This window comes from Dromaius novaehollandiae, chromosome 5, assembly GCF_036370855.1.
Source record: "Dromaius novaehollandiae isolate bDroNov1 chromosome 5, bDroNov1.hap1, whole genome shotgun sequence".
In the NCBI taxonomy this organism is placed as follows: Eukaryota; Metazoa; Chordata; class Aves; order Casuariiformes; family Dromaiidae; genus Dromaius; species Dromaius novaehollandiae.
The window spans coordinates 44272811-44288454 of record NC_088102.1 but is presented as its reverse complement, the minus strand read 5'-3'; the positions used below and the strand labels follow the sequence as shown (position 1 = coordinate 44288454).

Sequence of the window (15644 nt, the reverse complement as noted above, 5' to 3'; positions counted from 1 at the left end):
CCGATGACGTGGTGCCAGTACCGGGTGCTCTAGGCCCTTCCCATGGCCATGGAGGGGGGTCTCCCACCAGCCCCAGGTTTCCTCCCAGAAATGGCTCTGGGCAGCCGTGAGCAGGTGAGGCACCATGAAGCAGGGCAAGGAGGAGGAGGCAGCAGATCCAGGCGGAAACCTGCTTGCTACCCCAGCTGGCTGGGTCCAGGTGCAGGAGCCTGGCTGTGCTGCCCTGTGTCCCCAGGGCCACCCAAGGTGGTGGCTCCCTTTGTGACGTGGCTGTGGTGCATGATGTCAGGACATGCTGCAGGCGACGGGGTGCTAGGGCTGAGCTCACCCGCTTGTGCGTGGGCCCTGGGGGCTGCTGCCAAGCCCCATGATGCGCTGGCTCCTGCTGCTCACCGTGCTGCTGGGAGCTGCGCTCCCTCGGCCCCTGCACCAGAGGTGATGGCGCTTTCGTGATCTTTGCACACCATGGCAGTACCTGCAGGGGTATCCACAGGGCTGTCCCTTCTCCCATCTCTAGCTCATGTGCAGCCTTTCCTCCCCAGCCCCTTGCACCAAGCTCAGCACCTCCAGAGGTAGGACAGGCCTGGGAGGAGGTGAGAGGCGCTGGGGATGAGCAGGGCATGGGAGCTAATGGTGGCAGCCCTAGTGCCTGGGTGTGGGGCACACCAAGCGAGCACTGGGGGGGCCTCAGCTGATTCCTGCCTTCGCGTTTCCTCTGCAGGGTCGACTACTCTGTCCCCGAGGATTTCTCTGCTCCGCTGGAGCTCCCGCAGCCGCACTTTGGCCTGGTGGATGGTACGGCTTGCTCCTTGCCCCCAGCCCCTGGCTGTGCACTCAGGGCCCTCTACTATGCATGGACGGAGCTGGCACAGCAGCTCTACACAGACCTGCCGACCAGGTCTTGTTCCTCAGCACTTGTCGGTTGACCGAGGGGACATGAGAGCACCTCTCATTGTGGTCCAGGATGGGGTCTCTCACTGGTCCCCACCACAGCCAGGAGCACTGCCCAAGCCTGCTTTCAGCAGGGGCAGCTGGCCAAGCTCTTCTGCAAGTCCCCACCTGCTGCGTCCCCCCTGCACCAGCCCAGCCTGCCAGCAGACACTGCTGTGGGGGAGGCAAGGGAGGAGAAGCAGCTTGGCTGGCCCTCACATGCTTTGCAGCAGTCCCCCATCTCCTGTGGGGAGACATGGGCAGGAAGAGCCTGTCTGCTCCCTTGGCTGTGAGCTGCAGCCACTGGGGAAGAAGGGAAATGCTGCAGCCGCCGGGCACAGCAGGGCTCAGCTGGCACTGATATCCCTGCGTCCCCCTCACCCTGCTGTGTCCCCACAGATTACGGCGTTAAGCCAAAGCAGCCTCGCTTCAGGACCTGGGCAACGCAGGCGCAGACAGCAGGGCTGCGCAGTGCTGGTAAAAGCAAGCGCAATCAGCTCGACATGTCGGAGTACTACTATGATGACCATCTGTGAGCCAGCATGCGTGTGTGCCCCCCACCGCCTGGCCCTGGAGACCCCCACTTCACCTGCCCTGTGCTTTGCAATGCTGCACTGCAGGACCGCAGGGCACATGGGTGAGCGTGGACTGAATGGGCAGGGGTTCTACTGCTCCGAGCCCCATCTCAGGCACTGGAGGGGGAGCGGTGCGGCAGAAAAAGCAGCCCTCACCTTGAACTGGAGCCAGCAGTGCGCTTGTGGCAACAAGCGCTGTCAGCATACTGGGCTGTGATAGTAAAAGCGCACCCAGCACGTCGAGGGAAGTGATTGCTCCCCTTTGTGTGCGTGTTGCGAGTTTGTGCCTGGAGCGTGATGCCCAGTCTGGGGCCTCTGGGACAGGAAAACACTGATTAACTGGAGCAAGACCAGTGGAGGGTCATGGGGCTGATTAGGGGGATGGGGTACATGAGGTATGAAGAGAGGCTGAAGGAGCTGGGTTTGCCCAGCCTTAAGGCAGGAAAGCTAAGAGGGGATATATTGCTGTCTTCATCTACCTAATGGCAGGTATAGAGAGGACAGAGCCAGACTCCTCTTGGCAGTGCACAGGGAAAGGGCAAAAGGCAAGAGATGCATGTTGCAACAGTGGCAGTTCTGGTTAGATACAAGGAAAAAATATTTGCTGTGATCACAGTTAAGCACCGGAACACTGGTCCGGAGAAGGTGTTGGCTCTCTAGCCTTGGAGAGACAAAACTTGGCTGAATAAGGCTTTGAGAACCCTGCTATAACTTTGCAGTCATGCCTGCTTTGAGGTCTTCCAGAGGCCCCTTCTGACCTGTTACACCGCAATTTTATGATGATCTCCTGGCTTCAGGGACTGAAGAAGAGCTCTCAGACCAAACCCAAGAAGTGCCAGAGCTTATTGAGGTCCCAAGGGAGGGAATTAGCCAAACCCACTGCTGCAGGACATAAACAGCACAGCAGCACTGCTCCATGAACCATCATATTTAATAGTTGTTGCCATCACAGCAGATCCAGCTGAAGCACAGAGACCGCTGGCTGCAGGGACCAGGAGAGCCCTTCTGTCTCCCTGGAGATTTGCATGGCTCCCTGCAGGCTTTAGCCCTTCCCTGCTCCACCTCTGGAGAGGCACCCCCTTCTGCACAGGGGGCTCAGGCCCACCTTGGTGGGGTGGCTCAGCCCTGCCCCTGCCTCCACAGCCTGCAGCTGGAAGGGAGAGAGGGAGAAAGGGGCAGGGAAGTGCTCCTCTCTCCATGTTGTAGTCACTGTGGAGAGATACAAGGGGGAATCTTTCTCTCCCCAGGGCACGGTTACAAGATGGGAGGTGTGGGGATGGGTGCAGAGGCAGAGGTGAGCTGTCTCAGCTCATCCCTTTTCATGCACCCCTCTACAAGAGGAGATACCAGGACTCCCTCTGTCATCTTGGCCCAGCAGCCTTGTTCCCAGCGCTTGGCAGGGAGGTGATGTCCCCTGGCCAGGGGGGGAGGGGGAGGTGAGTCCATCTCCCAGACAGGAGCCATCATGTGGTTCTCATTTGCTGTAGCTGCTGTGTCTTCGTACTGCAAGAGTCCAACCCTGCCACTGCATTAAAAGTCACCCCAGACGGATGTGACGGGAAGCTGGGCCATGGTCACAAGGGGGAGATGCTGTCACCCCAGCCTGCACCAGGAAAGGGCTTGAGCATGCTGCTGCCCACCCCTCTGCTGCTCACAGGCAGGGCACCCTGTAGGTGCTTCTCCAACAGAATAAACTAAGAGTATTTTGTACAATAAACACAATTTGTCCAGCCCTCCCCCCTCCCGTCCATCCCAGCCCGAGGAAGGAGAGTCATGAAAAGAGGCAGTGCTCTGCGCCCCCAGGGAGCTGTTCCCAGAGCCCACTCCTCTTCCATTCTCAAAGCAGCTCTTGTCCATGCACGATGGGGAAAGGGCGAGTTTGCAGCCCTGGCTGTACAGGAGGTGCCTGTGCCAGCCCCTACTCCAGGTAGATGTCCTCTGTGGGGCACGTGTACTCCACATACTCCTTGTAGAATTGCTGGAAAGCCCTCCTGCAACACAGCATGAGCAAAGCTGAGCAGTGCCCGCCCCTTGGGGCATCAACACAGCCTATCTCCACTGCTACAGCTTGCTTTCCTGCCCTTGCTCACTACCCAGCTGTGAGTTTGGAGCAGGAACCCACCGCTTGAGTCCCCGAACCCTCACACATTAGCACCCAGAGGCATTACTGGAGCAACAGGATCTCCATCCCTGCTCTGATCCTCTGCACTGTGCATGATTTTCAACCATCTGCCAGCAAATCTTTGCACTGGGACTTGTTCCAGTGCTGTCAGGCATATACTGCCTGTCACCCTGTCAGCCTTGTTTTAGGGAAGTGGTGCCAGCTTGGAACCAGGTCAGAGCCCCACATGTATGGGGAGATGGCAGAATCCAGCCCGGGGCCCTAATTCAGATGCCTTTGGGAGGAATCCTCCTGCCCTTCAGAAGAAGCGCCCTCCTCCCAGCCTAGCCAAGACTCACCCTACAGACTCTGCAAGGGGCTTTGTGGACTCCTCCGAGACAAAGACGTGACAAGCAAATCTGTGGTCAGCAGGGTGCTTGGTGATGAACCCAAAATACCTGAGAGAGGAGAGACTAGGTGAGACTGGACCAGCAGACGAGCAGGTACTCCAGTACCCACCCAGGGCACTTGTGTCAATCTGCAGCCAAGGGATTTAGGACCCGCCTCCCCTCCCCCACCCCAACTCCGGTGGCCATCAGCTCCCAGGGCCCAGTGCTGGGAAGGAGTGCCCTCCAAAGGCCACCCCTTGCAAGAAGGTGATGCACAGGGTTTACAGGGGAAGGGGAGCTCGCATGAAAGGCACTGGATAGCCCTCCTTTCCCTTCCCTTCCCTTTCCCTTGCAGGGCAATGCAAAGCTCCATGCTGAGAAGCTGGTGCTGAGAGCAGCCCGCACCTCTTTGCTACTCACTTGTTGTTCTTTGGATGGTATCCACAAAAGGAAATGTTCTTCAGCTGGAAAAAATGGCTACATTTGTTTACCTGGGGAAAAGAAAAGGGACTGTTAAAGCTACCCTGCCCACAGCTGCCCCACCACAGCTGCAGGGTAGCCAGTGTGACCCCTGAAAAATATGTGCACTGGTCCAGCAGCAAAATTAAGGCCTGTTGCTGAGCTGCTACCCATCTCCGCCATTTGGCACCAGTGCTTCTGCCCCATGGAGGCCTAAACTACAGGAACGGCTTGTGGGCACTGATCACCAACAGGGCTAGCATGAGAGGTGCTGGTGAGAGGACAGGCTCTGCAGAGGTACGGAGGAAGAGGGAGGTGAGAGCACCAAGATGAAGGGTCAGTTCAAGGATGACCCCAGCTACCTGCACACACTGATTTACCAGTCAGTCCCTTCTGCCTCCCACCCCCACTGCCTCTACCTCCAGCAGCACCTATGGTATTTCCCTGGAGGCCATGTGTCAGGCTGTACTCAGCTCAGAGGCAGTGCTACTGTTTGCCCAGCACACACAATCCTTTTCCCTTGCTAAAAAGATACTCATAAATACCAATAGGCAGAAGATGAATGGATGGTTTAGAAGAACTAAGTCAGTCATTCAAGCCTTGGTGTTCAAAGGGCCCCACTCAGAAATGAGACCTTATTTAAAAAAAGGTTTAAAAAGCAATCGAGTTGATGACATCCTCTAAATACAGCAAGACTCATAAAAAATTCCCAGCCCAGCTCTCTGCCACAGCACCCATGGCCATGAACCAATCCTACATCCCTGTCTGGAGAAGAGGTTTCCAAATGGCTTGCTGTGAAGGCCTCATTTGCTTCTGCAGAGCATCTTGCTGTGCCTTGGTAGGCTACTTATGGAGAACACTAATCAGCAGTCTACAGTATCCAGCTAAAGAGATTACAGGGCAGATCTGGAGGGCACCACTGAAAATAGCAGCAGAAAGGCTTAGGAGCAGCTCACATATTATCCATGCAGCTCAGCTCACAGTATCCCAGTAGAGCAATACACTTGGCAGCTGCATGGGTCTGGGGTCAAGCTGCAGTAGGGCCCAAACTTGGGATCCCATGAGGCATGGGAGACCCTGATGCTGGGCCTACAACCCCTCAGATAGCATTTCTCATCAGAGCAAGGATCATATGGGGTTGAAACCTGTGATTTTCTTATGTGAACACAATCTGGAGGAGAGGGTACAAGAGCCTGCTTAGAAGAGCAACTGGGAAGGGATGTGATAAGCTCAGGGAGTGTGGCCCTACCTTGCTGTTCTCCTTGGAGTCATCAGATTTCACAGCAATCTTGACCCCGCGCACGCTGATCTCCAGGACACAGCTGGAGGGTGGGTTAAAGTGCACAGTGAGGCGGCGCGTGGTGGCAATCTGGGAGGGAAGACAGAGAGACAATGCTCTGGCGCTCACGGGCAGCATGCGATCATAGCTCGCCCCTCCCTGCAGAGGATCTGCACTTGCTCCCCACTCGCCCCTTCATGCTGCCAGGAGGAGTGACCGCTCCTGCTCCCTGCTAGGGGGCTTGGCCTGCGGTGGGACTCTACCTTCTGCATGGCTGCGCACAGCACGTCGTTGCCTTTGTGATAGGGAACCTGCACCGAGCCAAGGAACTTCACCCGAAACTGGTCCATCCAGTCACTGCTCTTGGCCAGAGCTGGAAGACAGAGCACATGGCAGGGAGCATGCAGGAACAGACACGCACGACACATACCCTGGGCACATGCCCATCTCTGATGGTAAAGTGTGTGGAGCAAGATACACCTCCCCCCTCCATTTTTCCCACATCTCCACATGTTTTCCTGTCCAGGTAAGGCTTTTTGCAGTACCACGTACAAGTGCCCAGCATCACAGACAGAAGCTGCCCAGGCTCCCATTGTTTCCTGCCTGGTGCCCAACACAGTCCTCCTTCCACCCCTCCAACTCAGCACCAGCCTCCATTCAGCAGAGAGGAGGTGGGCCAGAAATTGGGGATGTCCATGGGCTGTATGCAGAGAGGACTGGTACCTGTTACATGGTCTGGGTCCTTGGCGACTTCAATAGCATAGTAAGCAGGAAAGATGCCCCGGTCCCCCGTCCGCATGTTGTAGGCCTCATACCAATAATCTTCTGCCTGCACCTCCACCAGCAAAGGATCATCCACCTCCAGCTCCAGCTCATCCGCATGGCGAGGCACAAACCTGGGCAGGGAGTCACTGGTGCTTGGCCAGCCAGCAACTCTGGTGGCCTACTCACTATGATACTGCTAAGGTGGAGAGCAATGAAAAACTCACAGCCAACAGAGGCAGGGAGTGTCCATGCAAATGTAACTAGTCAAGGATATCAGACTTCTGAATAAAGAATCTGAGCAGGCCTAGGGTCAAAAGGCAGCACTCTGGCACCTACAATGAGGGTGTCCCCTACTGCATCACCCTCATTACTCCGCACAGAGGTCTTGGGTCCCTTTGGAGGTCTCTCACCCCTGGAGAGCCTCACCACAGCCTGGATGGATGTTGCTTAGCTAGTGCTTGGCTCCTGCTGGGAAGGACACCAGCTAGGGATAGTGGTTTGGCCTCCAGGCTTCTCACATTAGGAGGCACTGCAGTGGAAGCAGAGTCTTAGATTGGGACCGGTCTCCTTCGAGCAGTGTGGCTAGCCACCACTGTGGTGGGAGGGGACTACTGGGCTTTCTAAGCAGTTGACTTGGGACAGTGCTTGTGTCTGCACTCACCTAAAGACAGCACGGTGAGTCTGTTCCTGCTCCTCCCCATTGATCATGCAGGAGAACAACCCAAAGGACTCAGCACCTGAGAATGAATGCAAAGGGGAACATTGCAGCTTTGAGGGGTCAGTACCCTTGCAGAGAGAAGGACACTGCTATCTCAACCCATTTCTACGGCCAGGTGCCTTGGGTGCTTGCTCGAGCCTCCCCAGCAGGCTGTACTGCATTTTCAGACAGCATACTAGCTTTGCTCCATGCTTTTCAGTCTGACATCTCAGCCAAGAGGCAGAGAGCCCCCATAGCATACACTCTGCCACAAAACCCTTTCCCTGACACTGATAAGAGGCTGCACTGACAGCAGTGGAGCTGGAAGGACTCCAGGGAGCGAGGCATGACTAAGAGCGCAGTGCCAGCTTCCCCATGGCCAGCACAGCTGTTATGCCCTGGATTCCTAGACAAACTCTGTCTCAAAGGCTCATTCCCCAGCTCTGCTAAGGCACTGGGAAAGCACAGCCAATGGAGGTGATACCTTTATGCCAGAGGACCAAGAGTCTCCTATTGCTTTAGCATGAGGTGTCCAAAGAAAAGAAAACCTGAGGGTCTGCCTGTGTAGCTACAGGAAGATTATCCCCAGGCTATCCACATAGGTCATGCAAGGAGACCATGTCCCAGCGTGTGCAGACAAGGGGAGCTTGGGCTCCCCAGGCAGGGTTCAGCCCTACAGGGCTCTAGGTAGGAGCAAGCTGGGGGGGAGACCGGGCAGCTGTCCCATCCCTGCTCCAGCAGTTGCTTCCACAATCCCAGCTGGTCCCTGGACGGGCTGGAGTTGCAGCAGTGGAGCAGAGCTGGCAGCAGGCCACTCTGCCACAGTAGGAACCTGGGCAGAGGCAGCAGGGAGTCAGAGCATCTCGGGTGGCAGTGATCCCTGCAAAAAGGGGAGCTTTCAAATCACTCTTCAGCCACACATCAGTCACCAGCTGAGGACACAATTAGGAGCCATCTACAGAGGCCACAGGGCAATTCAGGTGAGGGCTGAAGGTGGGATAGGAGAAGGGCATTTCAGAGCAGGATGAACCACTGACGCTCTGCTGGAGAGCCCCAGAAGTTGTCTGGCTGAGGCAGCCCCAGCGTACAGTGGTAAACATGTCCCTGACACAGAGTCCCCAGAGGAATGTTCTTGGCTGAGATGAAGTCACGCAGTGGTAAAAGTGAGGAAGGAAGGCACGACAAGAGCTGACACGCTCATACATGACAAAAGCGCCTAGCAGTCCTTGCTGGAAACATGACCTTTTTGTGCCAGCCCCTGCCCCCACACAACTGTGACAGCCATCAGCAGCAGCACAACAGGACTGAGCCTTCAGCCTGCACTGAGGGCAGCCCTGTCTGCCAGAGCATGGCCCTGCTTTCCCCAGTGCTACAGGGACAGGCACAACCAGCTAGTCCTGTGCTCCTTGGGGCAAAGAGGGGCACTCCAGATGCGCTGCTGCATCCCTGCGAGACAACCAAACCTCCGCCTCTACAGCTGGGACCATGCCAACTTAGCCCCATGTCATGCTAGGCAAGAAGCAGTTTGAAATGCCTCCAGCTATCCCTGCCTGAAGCTCACAAAGCCTTTCCAGGCCCCATGTGCCTCCCCGGCTGCAAAGGAAGAAGTCACAGGCTGCAGCAAGTGCCTGGGAGCCAGTGCCCACTGGGAGCCTTTCCATCTCACCGCGGGGACCTGCCAGCCACGCTGCATGGCATGAGCAGGGTACGTTAATACCAGGGACAGGCAGGGCTGTCTGGGGATGCAGTCACCAGCCCCCTCCTCCCTCCACCAGCACTCACTGGAGGAACGTGCCCGGCCGCTCATGAAGACATTGAGGAACTTCTTGGAGAAGTGGATGTCTGCCTCAGGGGTGGAGTCCTCAGAGAGGCAGACCGAGTCGCGCTTCAGCGCGTCCTCCTCATACTCCTCGCCGATGGCTGACTCATAGGGTGAGGAGACGCAGTTGTCATAGACAGTGGCCGAATCGCTCTCATCGCTGTAGCCGGAGTAGCACTGTTTGAGGCTGACCAGCTCCAGCTGCACATTCTCGTCCACCACCAGTGTGTACTTGACCGAGTCGTAGGAGAGGGCACTGGTGTCCGAACTCACCGATGCCCTCTGAAGGTTGTGCCCTGGCCGGTAGCCACCATTCCCCCCACCGCAGGAGGTCCTGGGCGGGTTTGTCTTGTCAGGGGAGGACATATAGTCCAGCACCTCGTCCTCCTCACTGATGGAGGGGTTGGTTTTCCCTGCAAGGGCTGAATAGCTGGATGTGTCAACGTCGGAGCTGATGGACATGCGGTTCTCACTGGACTGGGACAAAAACGGCTTTTCGGCCTCTAAGGGGTCCGAGTTCTTCTGCACAGGTGTCAGGTAGATTTCCTCTGTGGCCTCGAGCCTCACATCTGTCTGGTAGCGGATGCGGTCCCGGTGGGCCTCGGGGCCCCTTGTCACCACCACCACGCTGGCACCGTGAGGTGGGGGCCGGCTGGTCACCTGGTGCTTCTCGGGTGCCCGGGATGAGGCAATGCAGGCTGGCGCCATCTGCGTCGCTGCTGTGCGCCGGCATGGGCTCTCCGTGGACGTGCCCCGGTCTTTGGTGGAGGTTGTGCTATTTTGGTGATTGACCTCATCACTCAGGCAAACGTGGTCGTGGGGAGGGGTCTGCTCACCTGGAGGGGGAGGATAGCAGTGTTGGCACTCATACTGTGCCCTGGGAAGGGGGATGCTCCCAGCTGGGGAAGCTGGTGGGGGATGCGTTAGCCAGGCCCCAGGCTCAAGCTGGACACACATCCCCTGTCCATGTGGGCTTTTCTCCCCAACCCCCTGCTCTGGCACTGCTTGCTACAGGCTCTGGCAGTGGATTTACTCCCCAAGCCATTAAAGGGTGCAGGGAGCTGCCCCTGGGCAACAGCCCAAGAACTCACCCGTTTTCAGAGGGGACGACGACCGGGACACCCGCTCCTGCCAGCTGTGCTTTTTCCCCAGAGAGTTGTTATTCAGCGTGTCCTGAGGAGAAGAACAAAGCTGCCTTGTAGCTAGAGCAGTAAACAGCACGTGGCGCAACAGCACCCATCCCTCCCCGAGCCCACAGCACCTGGCCCAGCTCTCCCCACAGTGGCTCACTCCTGCCTGTGCACATGGGGGGGACATGGGTGCACTGGGACCATCTGCCAGCCCCCACCTCGTCACACTACCACTACTGCTGGGAGGGTTTGAGTGGCAGCAGGAGAAGCACAGGCAATGGGCCAGCCAGAAGAAAGAGAGCTTGGCCTCAACTTCTGCACTTATCAACCCTGCAGGAGCCCACACATAACTTCTCACTGCTGGACAGTCTCAACCAAAATCAAGACCCAAGGGCTGAAGCCTGTCCCTAGAACACTCTCACTTTCCCACTTGCTTGCATTCCCTCCCTGCTCTCATTATTTCCCCACAGCCTGCTCTGGAGCACGCAGTCTCCTGCTGCTGACCCCAGCCCCATTTCCCATCCTCTCCTCTACACCCGGGCACCAAATTCCTCTCTGGTCTTCCATTCCCCAAGCTCCTTCCTGCTGGGGCACTAGATACTTTTTCCTGAGCTGCAGTAGTGGCATTTTCCATGCTATTAGTTTTTGCTTGCGTACTAAGCCCTGCTAGGACTGGATTTTCTCCTGATCTTGTCACAGACTGCAGCTATTCAGGAGCTGCCCTGTTCTTGCCTTGCTTCCCCATCAGTGTGAAGCAAGCCTTTGCCCTGTGAGTCCACTAACTCGCATGTTGCTGAACAGCATGGCTGCCACGTCCCTGCCTCTACGCCGCAAGAAGGAGAGAGACCCCCTCCAAGGGGCTTCGGGGAGCTCTGACCACAGCCTCCAGAGCCCCTGCTGTGCCAGTGCAAATAATGGCATGTCCCTGCTTGCCTTTCCCAGGTTTGCGATGGGCCAGGACTCAGGCCAGGTGAGCTGCTGCAATGATGGCCTCTGTGTGCAAAGCAATTCCTGCAGCACCATGAGCCAGCCAGGCTGCCAGATCCCATCCACGCTGCCTGGAGCAGGGCGAGAGGCAGCAAATGCAGCAGGGAGAGCCCACACATCCTGCAGGGCCAGGGCACTTTGGGGTCTGTAATGCCCAGCCGGGACAGAGAGGTGTTCATGTGGTGTCCGAGGAAGAAGCTAGCTGGTCCCAGCAGCGATTTCCTTCCTCCCAGATGCCTCGTGCCGCAGCCAGCTCTGCCCCATGCAACCACCCCTGCCAGCTGCCAGCCTGCTGCATCCGCCTGGCTTCTCCATCCTGGTGCTCTCCTGTCACGGTGCCGAGCCCATGCCAGGTCCTGTGCCCTGCCTGGGCTCCCTGCGTGCTCGCCCCTTCACGCTGAGCTCCCCCACGGGCCACGCAGGCAACGCAATGGGAGAGGAGCTTTCCTGTGCTGAGGAGCTGAGTGAAGCTCCCGTGCTGTTTTGACCGAGGGGCAGAGCACACCTGCCCAGAGCTCTGCCCTCTTGCTGGCCGCCACTGCAGCAAAGCCAAGTCCCTACCTCCCATTCTTGATGATGTCCTTGGCTTAGGCCATCCCTGTGACTCCTGGTGCGGCCCCCACCGACTCCGCTGTCCCCCTCCTGAGGCACCGTCACCCCTTTCCGCAGCCAGCTGCCCTCTCCGACATCAGGGCCGTGCCTCTCTGCCCCAGCATGCCACAAAGCACCCTGGAAAATACCTCTCCACAGGCCTGCTGCCACCCCTGGAGACCGGTCCGGACCGACTGCCGGGGGGTGCCCAGCTGTGCCCTGTCGCCCCCCAGCTGCACGCAGCTCCCACGTGCTGCTTGCTGCCTGGGGCCACTGCACAGGGTGGCACAAGGCTGCCGGCTGCGCCCTTGTCCATTATGCTCCATGCCTGCGTGCCGGCTCCCGCCGCCTGCCCAATGCCACTGCCTTTGTCTCCGGTGCCAGCTGTCCCTCAGGGCACCGGTCTTGGCCCCTTGCCCTTCTCCTCCTCCCACCCGCGGCCTCGGGTGGAGAGCTGGCATCAGCTGCCGGCTCCATGCTAGCGACACCCAGCTCCGACTACTCCCCATCTGTCACCCATAGGGACACCTGCCTCTCGCTTCGTTCTCCTCAGTTGAACGTCACCACGACGAAAATCCTCCTACTTGGCAAGAGAAGCCACTGCTGAATGCAGGAAGATGACAAAAATAGCCCTGCATGTAGTGCACCTTGCATGGGTGTGCAAAGTTTGCAGCAGAGATGGGGCAAAGGGATCCCTGCCACCACTCAGAGGGTCAGCATGTGGGGCACCAAAACGCCGCCTGTCCTGGGGACAACAGCAACGCCACCGCAGCTGCGTAGGGCCAGCAGCCCCAGGGAAACGCCGGGTGAAACCTGAGAGCAAGCAAGACAACAGAAACCGCTCATCCTCCCCACCACCATTTTGGGCGTTGCCATTCTGTCTCTTGAATTTTGCACAGGGCGCTGATGTTCACGCTTCTTTTACAAGGCATCGCTGCTCAGGAGCAGAGCCCGCTGTCTCCCCACGGCCAAGCACTGTGTCGCCAGCTCCACCTGGGCTGGTGGGGCCGGGGGCTGGCCTGCCAGCCAGCGTTGCCCCCCAGCCCGGCCTGTGGCTCACCAGCACCACCCCGGTGCATAGCGCTCACTCCTGCATTTGGCCCACTGTGCCCTGTTTGCTGAAGCCACCATCTCTGTGTGCCCTCCCCACTCCCACCCTGCCACCTGCCAGAGCTGCCTTGGCCCTGGCCCACACTCTCTGCCAGGCCTGGGGGAAGTGGGCTCAACCCGAGAGGAGCTGGCCGCCCCAGCTGAGCACTGCCAGGAGCGGCACGGCACCCCCAGAGAGGGGGCATCCACCCTCGCCGTGCCCCTGCCCACCACGCACATGCGCTGCACCCGTGTCGCCGGCGTACGCATCTCCCGGCACGCAGCTCCTTCCATCCGCCAGCTGAGCCCTGTCGTCCATCCCAGACAAAAGCCCCCCCGGCAGATGGGTTAACCCCCTCCTGCCCCAGTGCCCACGCCAGCCCCCGGGTGGCAGCCCCGTCCCCACCGCCACGCCGCCGCACGGGCTTTCCGCTGCCCCCACGCCCCCAGGCCAGCCTTACCTGGCTCCGAGGCACCTGCGGGAAGAGGTTGAGAGTTGTGGGTCGCTTGGGCCTGTAAGTGTCCATGGTCCCAGGCGGGGGGTCCTTTTTGAGCGGCTCGGGCGCCGTCTCCTCCTCGGCGGGGGTGTCCCCCGCGGCATCGATCAGGTCGAGCTGGAGCATCTCCGCCTGCAGCCGGCTGGCCTCCCCGCCGCCCACTCCCCGGACAGCGCTGGCCTGCAGGCTCACATGGCTCTGCCGGGATTAATAGACACAGTCATGAGACTGGGTGGGAAGGTCGGGAGCCGCGTCGCCGCGTCGCGTCGCGTCGGGGCAGGGAGGAGGGAGCTGGAGCTGGTACAGCCGCAAATCTGCACCCGGCTGCCTCTTCCTTTTAAAGGGGCAGGAATATTATTTTCAGCTCTCGAAAAGCATCTCTGAGCCAAGCTTCCTGCCCCGGCACCGCCATTGCCACATCAGATGCAGAGGCACCGTCAGTATTTTGTCTCCCTGCTCAGCAGCTGCAGCTACGATTGCAGCCACGGGGCTGTTTTCTGGTTGGTAACTAGCTCACAGCGGGTGCCGCAGGTCAGGAGGGCAGGATGCCCGCGGCCGAGACAAACAGGGCTGATCTACCAAGGGAGCGCACACAGCGGGTGCAAAAGCAGAGAGAAGGCTCTGCGCCCACACAGCCCAGCCTCTAAGAGGCAGGGAAGACTGTGACTGCCCCAATTCACCAGCACCCACCCCCAGTTTAAAACCACGTCAGGCCAATGCTGGCTGCCCTTTGCCTTCCCTGCTGTCTCTGGTGTGGCAGAGGCTGATAGCGGGGTGGTGGGGCTGCAGGGCTTATTTGCTGCCCCAGGGGAGCAGTGGGATCCCGCTGCTCCTCTAGGGCTGTTCTTGGGTGAGTCTGCAGCACTGTGCCACAAACGAACCAGAATATCGGTATTACCTCATTCAGGGTAGGGTTTACACCCGTGATGTAGAGACATGCAATCACTATGTTTCCTCTAAAATAAACAAACGCATACACCATTTCTTTCTTCCAAAGCAGATCAAACCCTTTCTTCGTTCCTGTCTTGGCTGCATAGACTCGTACAACCACTGAGTAATTCAGGTTGGAGGTTTAGTCCAAGTCTTGCTCAGAACACAGCTGACTTCAAAGTCGGAGCAGGTTGCTCGGGGCCTTGTGCATCAGGTCTGAATAACCTCCAGGAGCAGCATCCATTGCCTCTTTGGGCACCTGTGCCAGTGCTACACTGCTTTCCTCCTGTCTTCTTCTTTTTATATGGGGTTGAACTTTCCCTCGTCGAGACTTGTGCCTGCTGCCCCTCACCCTTTCACTGCATATCCCTGGCAGTAGGCAGGCTCTGTCTTCTCTGTAGTGCCCATTAGGTGGCTGGGGACAGCAGTGAGATCCCCCTTGGCTTCCTCATCTTGAACGAGTCATTTCTTGTCCGTCCCATGTGCCAGCCCCCAGCACATGGGGTCCTGATAGCTCCCCTGCACAGCCTGATGAGTGCCACAGATTGCCTTCTTGCCACAGCAGATAGATGCATTTGTCCTCCAACGCCACAAGCACCCTGCAGACTCATGCAGGACCCCAAGTCCTCCTCGCAGAGCTGCTCCCCAGAAGGTGGCACCCAGCTGCCCAGCTGCATGTGGACATTCCTTCCCAGGCACAGGACTTTGCATTTATCCTTGCTGAACTCTATGCAATTCCTGTCAGCCCCCAGCCTGTCACTATCCCTCTGAACGGCAGTGCTGCCCTCCAGCTTCCCCCAGTTTGGGGTCACCCATGACTTTACTGAGGGTTCACTGTCCTAACATGGGTGACTGTGTTGATAATGAAGGGGACAGGCCATGCCTACTGAGTGACTGGATGGAACAGACAGTCATTATACATTTGCACCTATCTGCAAATAAATTTGCACAGAAGGGATGCCCATGCTCCTTACACACCCTGGAGCTTTAACAAGAGCTTGCCACCTGGCATTAGCTCTCTGGAGGCCCTTTTATAACCAGTGGCTGCACTCTGGCTGTGGGCAGACCCACTCTTTTCACACCTCCAAGAGCAAGTCCCCCAGCAGGAAGAAGGAACATGACCTTCCCGCTCAACAGTCTCCCCCTTGCAGCCGCCGCTTCACCCCTGGAGCAACACAGCTTCAGGGCTGCGGGGAGCGGAGGCCCATTGCACTGGCCAGGCCAGCCCAGCACTGAGCCATGCTCCTCAGCAGGGAGATGGGCCAGGAAGGGTTGGTACCCTGAAGGAACATGCGCCTCGTGGCCTGCCATGTTGGGTGAAGAGGCACTGTTGTCCCAATGTGGCTGCAGGCATTGAAAGGTCAATGGTTTCCTTCCTAAGTAGCGTCCGTTGCACTCATCAGAGA

At 58.1% G+C, this 15644-nt stretch overlaps 2 protein-coding genes across 3 annotated transcripts in view; one reads left to right on the top strand and one right to left on the bottom strand.

Annotated features, from left to right (window-relative positions):
- The first annotated feature begins 351 nt into the window (after nucleotides 1-351).
- FREY1 (Frey regulator of sperm-oocyte fusion 1) lies at nucleotides 352-1614 on the top strand. The gene is made up of 3 exons (XM_026107492.2): nucleotides 352-435; nucleotides 722-795; nucleotides 1330-1614. The coding sequence occupies exons 1-3, from the start codon at nucleotides 368-370 to the stop codon at nucleotides 1464-1466; spliced, it is 279 nt and encodes a 92-aa protein (XP_025963277.1). The 5' UTR covers nucleotides 352-367; the 3' UTR covers nucleotides 1467-1614.
- An 804-nt stretch (nucleotides 1615-2418) lies between these two features.
- MAPK8IP1 (mitogen-activated protein kinase 8 interacting protein 1) overlaps nucleotides 2419-15644 on the bottom strand; it is a 29313-nt gene continuing 16087 nt past the window's right edge. For both annotated transcript variants that reach the window (XM_026107531.2, XM_064512635.1), the window contains exons 3-12: nucleotides 13273-13506; nucleotides 10106-10187; nucleotides 8978-9850; nucleotides 7160-7235; nucleotides 6457-6629; nucleotides 5997-6106; nucleotides 5704-5823; nucleotides 4416-4486; nucleotides 3966-4064; nucleotides 2419-3496 (exon numbers count right to left, since the gene is read on the bottom strand). In XM_026107531.2, coding sequence (XP_025963316.1) covers nucleotides 3424-3496; nucleotides 3966-4064; nucleotides 4416-4486; nucleotides 5704-5823; nucleotides 5997-6106; nucleotides 6457-6629; nucleotides 7160-7235; nucleotides 8978-9850; nucleotides 10106-10187; nucleotides 13273-13506 — 1911 coding nt within the window. In that variant the 3' untranslated portion in view covers nucleotides 2419-3423. The remainder of the gene's footprint in view (nucleotides 3497-3965; nucleotides 4065-4415; nucleotides 4487-5703; nucleotides 5824-5996; nucleotides 6107-6456; nucleotides 6630-7159; nucleotides 7236-8977; nucleotides 9851-10105; nucleotides 10188-13272; nucleotides 13507-15644) is intronic.

Coding starts and splice junctions, on each gene's coding strand:
- FREY1 (XM_026107492.2), top strand. CDS start 368: ATGATGCGCTGGCTCCTGCTGCTCACCGTGCTGCTGGGAGCTGCGCTC. Junction 436..721: donor CCTCGGCCCCTGCACCAGAG/GTGATGGCGCTT, acceptor TTTCCTCTGCAG/GGTCGACTACTCTGTCCCCG. Junction 796..1,329: donor GCACTTTGGCCTGGTGGATG/GTACGGCTTGCT, acceptor GTGTCCCCACAG/ATTACGGCGTTAAGCCAAAG.